This window comes from Petaurus breviceps, unplaced genomic scaffold, assembly GCF_028583685.1.
Source record: "Petaurus breviceps papuanus isolate PSGF00001 unplaced genomic scaffold, PetGlider_PUasm1.0 173, whole genome shotgun sequence".
Classification (NCBI taxonomy): domain Eukaryota; kingdom Metazoa; phylum Chordata; class Mammalia; order Diprotodontia; family Petauridae; genus Petaurus; species Petaurus breviceps.
Genome location: NW_027185759.1, coordinates 31,949,997 through 31,964,979, shown reverse-complemented (window position 1 = coordinate 31,964,979; position 14,983 = coordinate 31,949,997). Strand labels below are relative to the sequence as shown.

The 14,983-nt window shown below is 40.8% G+C and overlaps 1 protein-coding gene across 5 annotated transcripts in view; it reads left to right on the top strand.

Moving 5' to 3' along the window:
• The window catches only part of TNIK (TRAF2 and NCK interacting kinase), a 433,646-nt gene that overhangs the window by 223,456 nt on the left and 195,207 nt on the right, over positions 1–14,983 (top strand). For all 5 annotated transcript variants that reach the window (XM_069083584.1, XM_069083583.1, XM_069083581.1 and 2 more), the window contains exon 3: positions 1,669–1,725. In XM_069083584.1, the coding sequence (XP_068939685.1) occupies positions 1,669–1,725 (57 nt within the window). The remainder of the gene's footprint in view (positions 1–1,668; positions 1,726–14,983) is intronic.

Sequence of the window (14,983 nt, the reverse complement as noted above, 5' to 3'; positions counted from 1 at the left end):
GAGAGAGAGAGAGAGAGAGAGAGAGAGAGAGAGAGAGAGAGACAGAGAGAGAGAGAGAGAGAGAGAGAGAGAGAGAGAGAGAGAGACAGAGAGACAGAGAGACAGAGAGACAGAGAGACAGAGAGACAGAGAGACAGAGAGACAGAGACAGAGAGACAGAGACAGAGAGAGAGACAGAGAGAGACAGAGAGAGACAGACAGAGAGAGACAGACAGAGAGAGACAGAGACAGAGACAGAGACAGAGACAGAGACAGAGAGACAGAGAATGAATATGAGAACAAAAACAAACACTTTGGACAGGGGAAGTAGAAGTCCTTGGCTTTCAAGGAGACCTTGGGCTGTCTCCCATCACTAGCCTCATTTTGCCCTAGATGATGGCTCTGTTCTCTTTCAATTCTAACTTCTATGATTTTCTGACATTCCATTTGATATAAGGTACTCAGGACTAGGGGAAAATGCTAATTGTAGGTTTCCTTTTATAGAGTTTTATCACTATAAGGTCACATATTTTAATGTCCTTACTAGTCTCTTCTGTACACACAAGATATATATGAATAGCTGTAGGTCACCTGAGAGCAGAAGGATGGTTTAGGAGACCATGAAGGTCCTCTTACCAAAGGTGCTGCTTGAGCTGAGTCTGAAAGGAATCCAAAGAAAGAAGAAGCAGAAGGGAGGGACTAGAGAGTTCTAGGTATCAGGAACAGCCAGTACAAAGTTAATGAGACACTTATGATGAGATAGGAGATGGAGTTTTATGTACAAGGAATAGCCAGTGGGTCAGGGTTATGAGATTCTAGTGTGTGTAGAGAGAAAGAAGACTGTAAGTCTAGAAAATTAGAAAGGGACCAGGTTATGAAGAACTGTAAATGCCCAGCAGAAGAGTTTTCTTGATCTCATAGATAACAGCAAGTCAACTAGCTTGGTGAGTAGAGGAATGACACAGAGGACTAAGACCCAGAAGGGAGTGTTCAGGAAAGGTCTTGTGTGGGAGGTGACATCCAAGCTGGGCTTTGAAATACTTTTACTGGAGCCAGATAAAAAGAAAGAGACATCCAGGAGTAGCCAAGAGAATCCAGGTTCTGGATCTTTCCAATGTTTTCTGATGATAGTTTACATTTCTGGTACCTGTGTTTGACCCTAGCCTCTAAATATTTACTTGGCAAGCCATTGTTAAGCACATACCATCTTCCAGGCAAGGTGTCAGGCTTGGTGGGTTATCAATGTGCTCACTTGAGGGGGAGATTTTTGGTGTAATAGATAGTAGGTGGGCAAAGTCCTTGGAGTCAAGTAAATCTAGGTTCCAATCTTAGCTTACACAGTAGATGTAGAACCTTAACGCAAGTGGCTTCAGAAACTTCCTGAGTCCCGGATTCCCTCTGGGGTTTGGGACTCAATGGAAATTTCAGCTCTAAGCTATGATCTTCTGCTCTCATCTTAGTTGCAGGGAGACGAAAGTTAGAAAATTGTAGGAAGGCACCAGGGTATTCCTGATTTAGCTTGGTGCCATCAGTGGGTCTGTGCTCTGGGGCTCGGGTCATGGAATTGATAATTGATTCATACATATGAATTCAAAGGCAGTGTATTTTGCACATTTGAAATTTTGGTGAATTTCCAGATAGCTAATTTCCTTCCTTCCAAACTAATGCTCTCCATTTGTTTCTTTTCAGGGTCGTCACGTTAAAACTGGACAGCTTGCTGCTATCAAAGTCATGGATGTTACTGGGGTAATGTATCTGCCTCTTGTCCTTTAAAAAAATCTACTCACTAGCTCCTAGAACTTGAGGATGAAATATTTACTCACTTACTGGCTTTCAGAAGTTTCCTGTTATAGAAGAATATGCTTCTTACCCACTTAAGGCATCCCATCCTTTGGGTTTACTGTACATAATTCCCAGATTGCAGTAGGAGATGCGGCCTAAGTACCTAACCCATAGATGCCTCAAGCCAATTAAGTACCACCAGGAGGGGTTATGATGAAGGATGTGCGCCAGTCATTTACTTTAATATAGTTATCAGCAATTGAATATGAAGAAAGAATGAGAAATTTCAAGGTATTAAAATAATATTAAAATCAAAGAAGACACAGATACACACACCCATACATTTATGTATATATATATATGTACATACACAAATACATATTTGTATGTGTATACATGTGTATATATAGGAGATACATATTATCTTTGGTTGATATATACACACATGCATATTAGGTGGGTATATATATGAGTGTGTATGTATATGTATATTTATATACATTTATGTATATGTACATGAGTGTATATATGTATATATACATATACATGTAAATATATATACACACACATACATATGCACTCTGTTGGGGGGGGTTGCCTAGAAAGAAGTAGAATGAGGATGGAAGAAGTCTGAGGATGAGTTATAATGACTATCTGTATGAGGATCTTTGCAAGAGAAAATCTTGGTTTTTGTTTGTTTTCTTCAACATACCAACTAACCTCAAATATTTATAGTAATTAAAGTCCATTGCTCTTTTGTACACTCTCTTGCTTGGATGAACAAAGGCAAGCTGAAGAATGGAGTTCATTCTGTGTCATAAATGCAATTACAATGCTTTCTCCCATTCCTTTTGTTGACTTTATTTAAAATATTTTAATGCATTTTCCAAGAGTACAGAGAACTCCATAGAAGACCTCAGTGGACATCAAAGGCATGCTAATATGTTTTGTATTGTCTTGGGGACTGTTCAGAGACATCTTTCAGCTACGCCCAGATAAACACATGAAAGTGAAGAGAGAAAAGATTTAAGTTGGGCCTGAAAGCAGATTATCCAAGACAAATAGACTTTGAATCCCACAAAGGTATCAAGAATTATTCTGTGTGAAAACAGAAACCAGACCACTGGTCTCTCTAGCCTATTTTCAACTCCTTCCAGTGGCCATTTTGTAGAAAACACTGGGAGCTAGCTGCCAGGATATCATCCATTATGGGCTATCACTGACCCCCCTTAATTACTGCTCCCCCATTCATTTGGAACATATGTTACATTATCCTTATATTTTGTCTTATCCCAATGCCCTGTGTGGAGAAGCTTCTCTTTATTCTCACTTCCCCAAGATGAGTCTGAAGGTGAAGTCCTTGGGAGCCGTTTACCTTATATTCAAACTTCCAGAGCAGGAAGAGATCTCAGAGGTCATGTAATAGAACCTCATTCCGTGATAGATGAAGAAATAGATGCCCCAAAAAGAGAAGTGAGTTGGCTAAGGTCATTTTCTAGGAGGCAGAAAAGCCACGTAATTCTAATGTGAAAATAATAATTGCAGCTCACAGTTAGATAGCATTTAAACTCTGAAGAACACTTTACATACGTTATCTTACTTGAGCCTTAAAATAAACTACCAATCAGGGAGGTGCTATTAGCATACCCATTAAATAGATGAGGAAACTGAGTCCTAGACAAATTAAATGACTTACAATGTTCACATACCTAATAAGTGTCCGAGGCAGGACTTGAACCAAGGTCCCCCTGATTCACAAGTTCAATCCTAAATGATATGTTCATATCTATTCTCATAGGATAATAGAGTTATAGCTGGGAGGGGTCTTAAAGGTCATCCAGTCCACCTTTCTCATTTGTCAAAGAAACCCAGTTCACAGGCTTTTGCCTACTCCCTAGAGGCAGGCATTGATTATTAAATCCTCAGGGTGAGCATCTATGCCTCAAAAATCAGCAAACGCTGTGAATCACGGTTTGATTGATTGTTTGGTTGATTTTCTAGACTCAAGAAAGTGATAGAGAAAATGTTAATAATTCTGCAGATTAAACTTAGAAGTGTGTTGTGGGTACAGTTATTTTTTTTTGTTTGGAGGGGGATGGAGAGCCAGTTGTTAAACATCTATCAGCACAACAGGGCCTAGAGGCTACTGAATAAGTGCTTATTGGATTGGAACACATGTAAATGAGAAAATGAGGGACATCAAAATTGGATTCTGCTCCTTTTTCAGTAGACATCCATTTAGAAAGGTGTTTCCTGCAACAAAATTCTAGCCCCAGAGCTAATGTTGTAAATTAATCGGGAAATTATCTTGAAACACAGCTATAGTGCTTTCCTTGAGTGAGGTGAGTGCATTATAAAGGGAAAAAATACCACATATATATGTGTGTGTACATATACAGATACATATACACACACATATATATGTGTGAGTGTGTGTGCATCAAATACATACACACATTTTGTACTCACTACCTAGCTCTTCTCACACAGATTCTAAGACCAATACGCCCTCAATGTGCTTCTGTTCCATTCCTCCCATAGTTCCATTCCATAGGAACTATTCATTCTCATGCCAGTCTGAGCTGGTGACCCTGAGATCAATCATAATTCTGACCCTGTTTTCTGATGCCATTTGTTGCACATTTAAGTACTTGAAAAGTGTGAGGTTCTTGCTCTGTCCACTTTATGGAAATTTAGCAGTCTAATGGTCTGTCCAAAAGTAAATATTGTTAGTTTACGATGGTGTCACAAATAGAAGGTGGTCTTCCCATTGTCCCATGGCAGCCAGAGATACGCATATAATGGGCCATTCCAAGAAAAGCCCAGATAGAAACCAGGAGGTCCTCCATCTTTGACCTGATACTATGGAAAATCCCAGTCTGATATCCTGGCTCATATCTCTTGCTTCACCCTCTTGGTGAGTGTAGCCAAAGTATATTTCCAGTGGAAAACTCTCATATAATATAATCCCCCCCCTTTTTTTTTTACAAATACTATTTTCTCATTGAGTGGGATGAAACATTGCAAGAGTTTCCCCCACAGACTGTTTTAGTTTAGTGCTCTGAGGGACCCCAGAATCTTGGAGAAGGGAGCACTTTAGCCATCTACTGTAGTCTATACTTGGAAAACCCCCTGAAGCACTGAAAGAAGGAGCCATCCAGCCTTTGCTTGAAGACTTGTAATGATGGGGAAGGCACCACTACTTTGATATTGGTAATAAAAATAATAATGATGACAACAAGAACAACGACAACATTTGTTTAACGCTTTAAAGGGCAGCTAGTTGGCCTGGTGAATAGAGTGCTGGGCCTGAAGTCAGGAAGACTCCTCTTCCCGAGTTTAAATCTGGCCTCAGACCCTTACTAGTTGTGTGACCCTGGGCAAGTCACTTCACCCTGTTTGCCTCATTTTTCTCATCTGTAAAATGAGCTGGAGAAGGAAGTGGTAAACAACTCTAGTATCTCTGCCAAGAAAACCCCAAATGGGGTCATGGAGAGTCAGACAGGACTGAAATGAAGGTGTGTAAACTGCTCAACATGTACTGAACTGATCCTCAGCCTTGGGGAGCAGGTGCTATTATTATCCCCATTTTATGAATGAAGAAACTGAGACTGAGAGAGATTAAGTAAATGGCCTGGAATCACACAGTTAGAAGTGTGCTGGAGGCCAAACGCAAACTTAGATCTTCCTGCCATCAAGGCTTATGCTTTGTCTACTGGGGCATCTAGCTCCCTTCAATTGACCCATTACACGTTTGGGTAGACTCTGGAGGAGAAAGTGAGGCTGTGACCTTGCACAGCCCTCCCTCACTCAAATCCAAGTCAATGGGAGTCACGTCATCATTTCCCTGATTTCATGGTCCTCTTCAAAAACGAAGGACAAACACAATTATATACATAATAAAATTTAATATAATAGTATAGTGGAGTATAATATAATATAGCATTAGTATAGTATAACATAACATAGTACAGCATAGTATAATATTATAATATAATGTAATGTAATATAATATAAATTGACGTAGTATATCAATATATTGATATATTATTCCCCTGTGACCCCCATCCATTGTTCACATTTCTGCTCTCTAGAGTCATACCAAATGTAATCTTCATGTATATTTTTTGAATGTTTGAACACAACCACCATCCTTTTCCCTCCCTCCCGACTCCAACTCTGCATTGCCTTCTCTAGATTAAGCATGACCAGATCCTTCCAAGGAATGATCTGGAAGCACTGCATCCTTTTCATCACTGTCCTCTGCCCTCTAGCCCATCAGTCCCCTCTTCCCTCGTGGTACCCTTGTGGTACCCAGAGAACCACTCTCGGTGCTGCAGGTGTGGGCCACATTGCAGAGTACAGCAGGGCTGTCCCCTCCTTCATTCTTGATGCTATGACTGTCTTCATGCAGTCTAAAACAGTGTTCATTTGGGGGGGCTGTCAGATCTTCTGTTAAAAGTAGGAATTTTAAAAAGACTTGATTTTTTTTTATCAAGTACTCTTTGACTTCTTTCAGGATATGAAACAATGATTGAAACCGGTGGAAGTGCGAGCTCAAATAATTTCTTAAATGTGATTTTCATCATAGGCTGCCTCTCCTTTAGAACAGTGCAGTCACAGTGTGACCAGTTTCTGTAATTCTTCCCTCTTGCAAATGAAAGCCTCTGAAGGGTTGACAGCCATCCTGCTGCTGCAGCTCCCCTGGAGTTTTTACTCGTACTCATGGGCTCCAGGCTTTTTTTAGTTGTTAAAAATCCCTGGTTATAAACTTTGTCGGTACTTCAAGGCCTTGTGGTTCATAAGTGTGCAGCTCCTCTACTAATGCAGATAGCATTTCTTTTATAGCTTAGCAAATGGTCTTTGGGGGTCATTTTGGACAGAAAATTCATCACATGCCTCTCTAAATATGACTATATTGGCCCTTGGATGACTTCCATTCAGTTCACCAAACATTATTTAAGTGCCTACTATGTGCAAAGCATTGTGACGGCTACTGCAGGTACTAAGATAAAATAGTCCTTACTCTTGGGAAGCTTACTGGAGAGCTAGCTATATCAAGTCCCCAAATAAACCCTCTTCTTTGGATACTTACTAGGTACATTGTAGTGGAAATTCCTAGAGCAGCTAGCTGGTATAGTAGATAGAATTTGGGGCCCAGAATTAGGAAGACCTGAATTCAAATCTGGTCTCAGATACTAAGGAGCTGTGTGACCTTGGGCAAGTCAGTTAATCCTGTTTGCCTCAGTTTCCTCATCTGTAAAATTGGCTGGAGAAGGAAATAACAAACCATTCCAGTGTCTTGGCCAAGAAAACCCCAAATGGGGTCATGAAAAGTCAGAAAAAATCAACTGAACAACAAAAGAGGAATTCACCAATAAGAAGAGGGAGTCCCAGGGACTGAGGAATATCCCAGGATATGAACACCACTGACATATGGTGGCAAGGTCCAGTGGGTCAGGCAGAAAGAGGATCTGTATTACAAAGAATCTGTCACTTTGTACCATGGAGCCTTCCCCCTTCCCTTCATGATGATGCCATATGGACTGCCATCATCTTGAAATCACATTTGTGTTTCCAGAGGACAATGGAAAGACTCAAGTTGAGACTACATTGATTGCTGCTTGCTACAAATCCCATATCAGATGCAAGGGGTGTTAAAAGAGAATTCACTGAAGAGAAGCATGACCCAGAAAGGAGGCAGCCACTCATGTCATGGCACATCTCCCCCAGCATTGTAGAAAGGATCACATGAGATCACATACAATCCTTAAGGTTCTCTACAAATGCCGGCTCTTAGCTCTTAGAACAGATCTTAGACAGTAATGATGTTGGCTCAGCATTTGGCTGCTGTCTGCAGTTCCACAGGAGAATCTCCCAAAGCATACTGTGTCAGTCCCAGATTCCGGACCTTGGCATGGGATGGGGGAAAACCATGGAAAAAGAAATTCCATTAAAACTCTTCCCACATTAGCCCTGCCCTTTTCACCTTTGGAACTGAGTCACACCCAGGACTTCAGAGCCCCACATCTGCTCTCCCTCCCTGCACTCTGAGCTGGAGATCAGCAAAGCTATCTTGAGCTCTGATCCCAGCCACCCCTTCACCAGAGACAGAAATAGGTGAATGATGCCATGTCTCCCAGAAGGTGATGACGTGTGTCATGTAACAACAGGAAAAATCTTACAAGGTGTTCATGAATATGACCAGGCTATACCTCAGGGTTACAGAAGGGCACAAAGAATAGTAGCAGAGAATCCTGCCTTTAGGGATCATTTCCTTCAGTGGCCTCTTCTTGTAAGTGAGGAAACTGAGGCCACAATGAAGAAGTGACTTACCCCAGGTCATACAAGTGATAAGTGGCAGGGCTGTTGTTTAAACCTGTTTCCTCGCTCTAAACCCAATACTCTTTGCAATACTCTCTGCTCCCTCCAATAGTGTGCTCATCCCCAGCCTGCCCCTAACACTTTATTCAGTTCAGTTGTGTTTGATTTAACAAACATTAATCAAGTGATGATTCAAAAACACAAACGCCAGTCACTGCTGTCAAGGAACTTACTTTCTGTTGGGTGTATGCAGCAGGAGCAGTAGTGGGAGTATCGGTAGTAGCATCAGTAGTGATGGTGATGCTAACCGTGGTGCTAACCATGATGATGATGATAACAAAGCAACATAATAATATTAATAATAATAACAGCTAGTATTTCTGTAGCACTGAACCACCCCACTACATTTACCATTTGCCAAGGGGAATACCCAGCTAGCAGAAAGTGTGTGAGATAGAATGTATCCTCGTGTCTTCCTAGCTCAAATGTGTGCACTGTGTCCCCTTGTTTCCTTAGGTGGGTGGAACATAGGGAATGTGGTGAAATGAAAAGAGCCCTGTCTCGGGAGTTACAGGATCCGGTTTCAAATCCAGCCTCTAACTGAGAGTGAGCGTTTCCCCCTCAGGAATCAGCCCAAAGTTCCAGATCAGAACTTGAATTAGTTTTGTCGATTCCCTACACATAATAAAGGGACAGAGAAAATGTTAAATGCAGATGACACTAAAAACCATGTTGAGTGTGCAGTTTTTAGAGCTTTGACCATTAAACATTTCCTAGCACAAACATTTCCTGCTTTTTACCTGTGTTGCCTTGGGTAAGACCCCTGACCTCCTAGAGCCCCAGTTTTCTCACCTGTAAAGTGAGGAAGTCAGACCTAGGTCTCTTCAGCCCTAGATCTGTTGTGTATATAGATAAATAAATAGCAGACATTTTGGTAGGGACAGGGGAAAGCTTATTGGGTGGAACTTGAAAGACAGCCCATAGGAGGCAGCTTCTGAGCTTGTGTCAGACTCCCGTCCCCAGCCCCTGCTCTCCTCCCTGGCTCCCTTCTTTTCTCCTACATTTTAGTCTCCCCCATTACCATGCATACCTTCTGATGGGCACCATTTATTGTCCCCCACTTTTTCAAAGAGCAGCACATGAAAGGAGCTAAAGGGGCAGCAGAGAGGAGGCAGAAGGGAGACAGAGTATTCCGGACATGGGCCCAGCCTGTGCATGCAAGTGAAATCAGGTTTTAGATGAGCATCTAGGTCAGCCCTGAATGGGAATACGAGTCACCAAAATGCCCTTGAGGGAAGCAGGAGCAGTAGAGGAGGAGAAGGTCTTCATGGGTGTGAGAGTGTGTGTTAACACACATATGCATATTTGTATGGAAGTAGCCTTAGATCTTTCTGGGCACCAGCTGGGAGTCCCTTCCCTCCCTTTCCCCTATCCCTCCATCTTCTCTCTCTTTACCTTCCACCTCTCCCCACCACCCCACCCAGAGCAATCTAGGACAGAATCACTTGTAGTGTGTTGAGGCAGGCCTGTAGAGATGATCTGCTCCATCCTAACTCTCCCTTCTTCCCTATTTTAGTTGGTTTGTTAGGCCCTGGGATTAGGTGAGGGGGTCTTAACCTTTTATATCATGGTCCCCTTGGGCAGTCCGATGAACCTTCTGGACCCCCTTCTCAGAATCATGTTTTTAGATATTTAAAAAGAATATCATAGGATTTAAAAGGGACAACTAGGGGGCACAGTGGATATAGCAAGGGCCTGGAGTCAGAATTATATAAAAATACAATTAGCAATTTGTTTAAGAAATAGGTTCGTGAGACCAGGGAAGGCTTGGGGTCAACATGATCATTGTATTTATTATTCTCCAAAGGTAGCTCTGAATATGCCACATGTCTTCCACTAGGTCTAGTGATTGATGTATCTGGGAAAGCCCAGAAAGACCCTAAGCAGTATAGACTTAAAGTTGTAAAGTCAATCCCTACTCAGGATTATTAAGGGACCTTTGGGAAGTAATGTTAATTATACATGTGACCCTTCTATTGGAAAGTTGCATTGCAAGAAAGGCTTAGGGATATTTGGAGTCATTACTACCTTCTCGACTCATAGGCCCCACTAGGAAGGATGGGGGAATTGTGTGCATGGTAGCCCCAGTATATAGAGATAGTGTGCCCACTCACCAACATATGATTTGCACAAAGGGCAAAATTTTCAGAGCCATACTGTTCTCTTGACCCTTCCCCTCAATCCAGTTTCCTCTATTTCCTTCTATCTGGCTCTTCCTCTCCCTTTTTTTCCTCCAATCTCCACTTCCTGCTAGCCACTCCTGCCCCATCACCATATATATCTGGCTGAGCTTTTATTCTTCCCACTTATTCAAAAAGGAGAAGAAAGGAGAAATGGAAAATGTCTCAGTACCCGCCACATTGGTGTATAGATTTAAAGGTTAACCACCTCTCTTCACTGCCATCTCAGCCTCTTTCCCATCAGCTACCTCCCAAAAATATACTTGAAAGTGTGATAACTACCAATGTGTGGCATTGGACTATGATAGTTAAACTTTTGTAGATAAAAAGGAGAAGAAAAGAGTCTGACTGAGTCTAATGAACAAAAAGAACAAAGAAAAGTCAGATGTCAGCACTGGAGTGAATGAAGAAGAGAATTAGAAAAGGGGGTAATCTAGATGAATACTCAGGAGAGTGATTTCCCAGGATATCAGAGTTGAAAAGCACCTTGGAGATTGTTCAGCCTTGTATAACTCCTACCTAAGAGGAAACCTCTTTCCAACACACTTGACAAGAGAATGTATAGCCATTTCATACAAGACTTTTCCCAAGACTGTTTGTTCCACTGTTGAGTAGTTCTATGATTTCACTCTCTTGTCCCTACTTCTGCCTTCTGAGGACAAAGAGAACCCATCTACCCTTTTTCCCACATGACAATCCTTCAAGGTCACTATCATGTCCTCCCTGAGCCTTTTCTTCAACAGACTAATCATTCTTTGTCTGTCCAACCAAGCCTCATATACCATGATCTGAAGGCCTTCAGAAAACTGTATATCACGTTTTTTACAAACTAAAAAGCCTTATAGAATTGCCAATGATTATTCTCATTATTCCTTGGTGCCTGGGAACCTACCAGAGGCAGAGCAGGCAAAGCAAGTAGGATAGACATATCCAGACCAAGGGAAATCAGTATGAACTGTTTTTGATGCCAAAGAGTAGCTGTCCTAGGTACTGACGCCTCCTCCTAGTAATCTGTAGCTATTTCCTTCTTTATGGTCATTAGTAAAAGAAGCTTGCTTGAACATGCCTAAGTGCCTGGGAGTGGTGACTGCCAGAGGGGTTCAGAAGTATACACACATGATGCTTTAGCCATAAAAGGAGTCTTAAGCCAGGCTTGAGGTGAGGGTAGAAGGTTTTGATAGGTGGCATGATGCCACCTAAAGACTTCCCAGAACATCCTAAACCTGGCACAGGTCTTTTCCATCCCTGGGCCTCAGCTTCAATGGGATTAATGTGAGGTGGTTGGCATAAATGGCCTCTTAGGTCCCTTCTTAAACTCGAAATCTCTGGTCATTATGTTGGGATAGTTCTTGCAGCTGGGAACCTAACAAAGATAGACCAAATCATGCAAGCTGTAAAGAAGGAGTGCCTTTGCTTTGGAGTTTCATTGATCTGCGTTCCCCAGAAGTGGTACCTGTTGCTCATCCTCTGGGTACCATGGATTTCCAGATCATTAAAAGAAAGGAAAGCTGTGGGTTTGAAATTAGCAATTTGAAATAAACATCCATTGCATCTGACCTGAGTTTTACTGCCTTTGAATAACAATCTACCTTTGCATCCTTACTTTATAATAAATCAATGATCCGACTCATGGCCTATTTTTAAAATTTAAATTGTTTTTTTTTAATTAACAGAGGTCTCCTTTCCATCCCACCCTAAATCCATTTAAAAAAAAAGAAAAACAAATCCCTTGTAAAAATATATGTATACATTTTATATATTCATACATGCATACATACACACGTAGATTGTGTGTGAAGCAAAACAAATTCGTGCATTGGCTATTTCAAAAATCATATATATTTTATTCTTATTTTCATCACTTATTATCAGTCTATTCCTGTGTACAGGCTCAGTTCCTACTGCTTAGAAAACATAACCGTGACTCCATTATCCAGGGGAAAACACCCAAACCAAAACTCTTCACTTGATACTTCTGTTTCTATCATCCTTTAGCTCTTCTGCCCTTTTCAGGCTAAGCACCTTGAAAAGGCCACATACAGGCACCTGCTACTGCCTCTCCTTTGTATTTTCTCATTCTCTCCTTAACCCTTAACTTTCTTACAATCTGCCTTCTGTCCTTATTATTCCACTGAAACTACTGTCTTCAAAGTTATCAATGACCTCTTAGTTACCAAATCCAATAGTCTTTTTTTTCAGTTCTCATGCTCCTCAACCTCCCTGTAGCCATGGACACAGCTGATCATCCTCTCCTTCTTAATACTCTCTTCTTTCTAGGTTGTTGGGACATCACTCTCTCCTGGCTCTCCTTCTACCTACATGGCCACTCCTTCTCCTTTGCTGGATCCTTTTCCAGATCATGCCTTCTATAATTGTCGTTGTCCCTCAGGGTTCTGTCCTGGGTCTTCTGCATCTATACTACTGTACTTGGTGATCTCATCAGTTCCCATGGATTTAATTACCAACTCTATGCTGACGATTCTCGAATCTACCTTTCCTATCTCAATGTTTTTGCTGATCTCCCATTTTCCATTTCCAACTGCCTTTCAGACATCTTGAATCAGATATCCAGGAGACATTTTAAACTCAACATGTCTAAAATGGAGCTTACTACCTTTCCTCCTAAACCTCCCCTCCTTCCTTATTACTGTAGAGGGCATCAGTATCCGTCAGCTCCCACAGGCTCACAACCTACTTTCTAGTCTTGTCATGCACTCCTTGATTCAGTGACACCCACCTTCCTGTTGTTCCTCAGACAAGATACTTCTCTCAGCTCTGGGCATTTTTTCTGACCAGCCTCTATCTCTGGAATGCTGTCTCTCCCCATTTCTACCTGCTGACTTCCATAGCCTCCTTTAAGTCTCAAATAAAATCCCACCTTCTACAGGAAGCCCTTCCCAGCCCTTCTTAAGTCCAGTTCCTTCCTTCTTTTAATTGTTTCTTATTTGTCCCACATATAGCTTCTTAGTATATATTTGTTTGCTTGTCTCCTCCATTAGATTGTGAGATCCTTGAGAGTAGAGACTATCTTTTGACATTTTTTTTTTGTATTCTCAAGGCTTAGCACAGTGACTGGCACATGTTCATTGTTGTTTAATTGTTTTTAAGTCATATCCAACTCTTCATGACCCCATTAAGGGAAAATTTAATAGAGTACACATTTTATCCTACCATTTTAGGGGTACACTCATTATTAGAAAAATTCCTAGATTTAGAAAAACATTTTTGGTATCAGTGTAAACATTAACACAGAGTATAGCCTACTCTGAATATCCATATTCAGAATACTTGCAAGCTTAGGGCTGTGTGTGTGTGTGTGTGTGTGTGATAGTTGTACTAACACACTGATGCAGTTAAGTGCAAAAAAAAAAGATTTGTATTTACCATAAAACTAGAACAGATAAGTGTCTGCTTATTTTCACCAGCCTGGGCCTAATGTTATTTGTAATAACTTAGTGTTCTGTAGTGCCTTTCATCTTTGTAACTCAAAGTACATTTCCAAATCCAAATTCTCCCAACAGCATAGTAATATAATAATATATTATTATGGTAATAATGTAGCAAACATATAAGTATGTATGTTTACTATATATAAAATTACATAGAAATATATAAAATATGGTAGAAATAATAAAGTATAATAATTACTGTATTACAGCAATAATATAGTAAGTATAAAGATGAGAAAATTGCCGTTGAGTTTGTGTTGCTCTGAGTCTTAAAGCACACTGGAACAATCTTGGATTAGAACCGAGTTCCTTGGTTCCTTGACCTCTGGACTTTGGGACCTCTTTTGATTGGGTCTATTCTTCCTTCATCACTCCAAACACATCTTCTCTCTTACTGTAATCATTCCTATTTTGGTTTCTCTAATTTTTCTCATTTTCCCCTCTACTGCTCCTACCTCTTTCTTTGTTTTTCTTGCGTCTAATTCTCTAATAGATATTTTAGTTTCCCTCTAGCAGGTTTATAACTTTATTCTCTTTTTTTAATCCTTTTTTCATTTAAAATGAAAAAGGCTTTAAACAGTTTGGACAGCATTTCCTCCTATTTATAGCTTTGATTCAAATGATGGAGTCTTACACTTGGAAGGGGTCTAAGCAGGCATCTAGTTAGAGCCATACCTGAAAAAGAATCTTGTTCACACCACCTCAGAGAAGTGGTCAATCCAGCCTTTGCTGGAAGATGACCAGAGAGAGGAAGCCCTTCCCGGCAATCCATTCTACTTCCACATTCATCCTCTTCTTCTCTGCCAATGGCATCTTGTTTTTCCTTCTTCCATGCTTAGAATTTTAAACATGATGATAAATTCCAGTTTTCATATTCATATGAAATATTGAATTTCATATTCAAAATCTGATCTTCTGAACCAGATTTTAATTCCCTTGAGGGCAGGAACTGTACTTCAAAAAAAATTTTTTTCAGTATTCCACATGGTGCTTGTCTCATTAGGGGCTCATTGAATACAAGAATGAATGGCAGATTCACCATCTGTTGGTATACTTGATCCAATCCAATAAATATGCAGTCAATCAGTGATTTATTAATAAATTGCCATGATCCAGATACTGGGGAAAGACAAAAACATGGCCCCATCCTCAAGGAGCTTACCTTGTGTTGGAGGAGACAACATGTACTTCTTTAGTTATGTGCAAAGT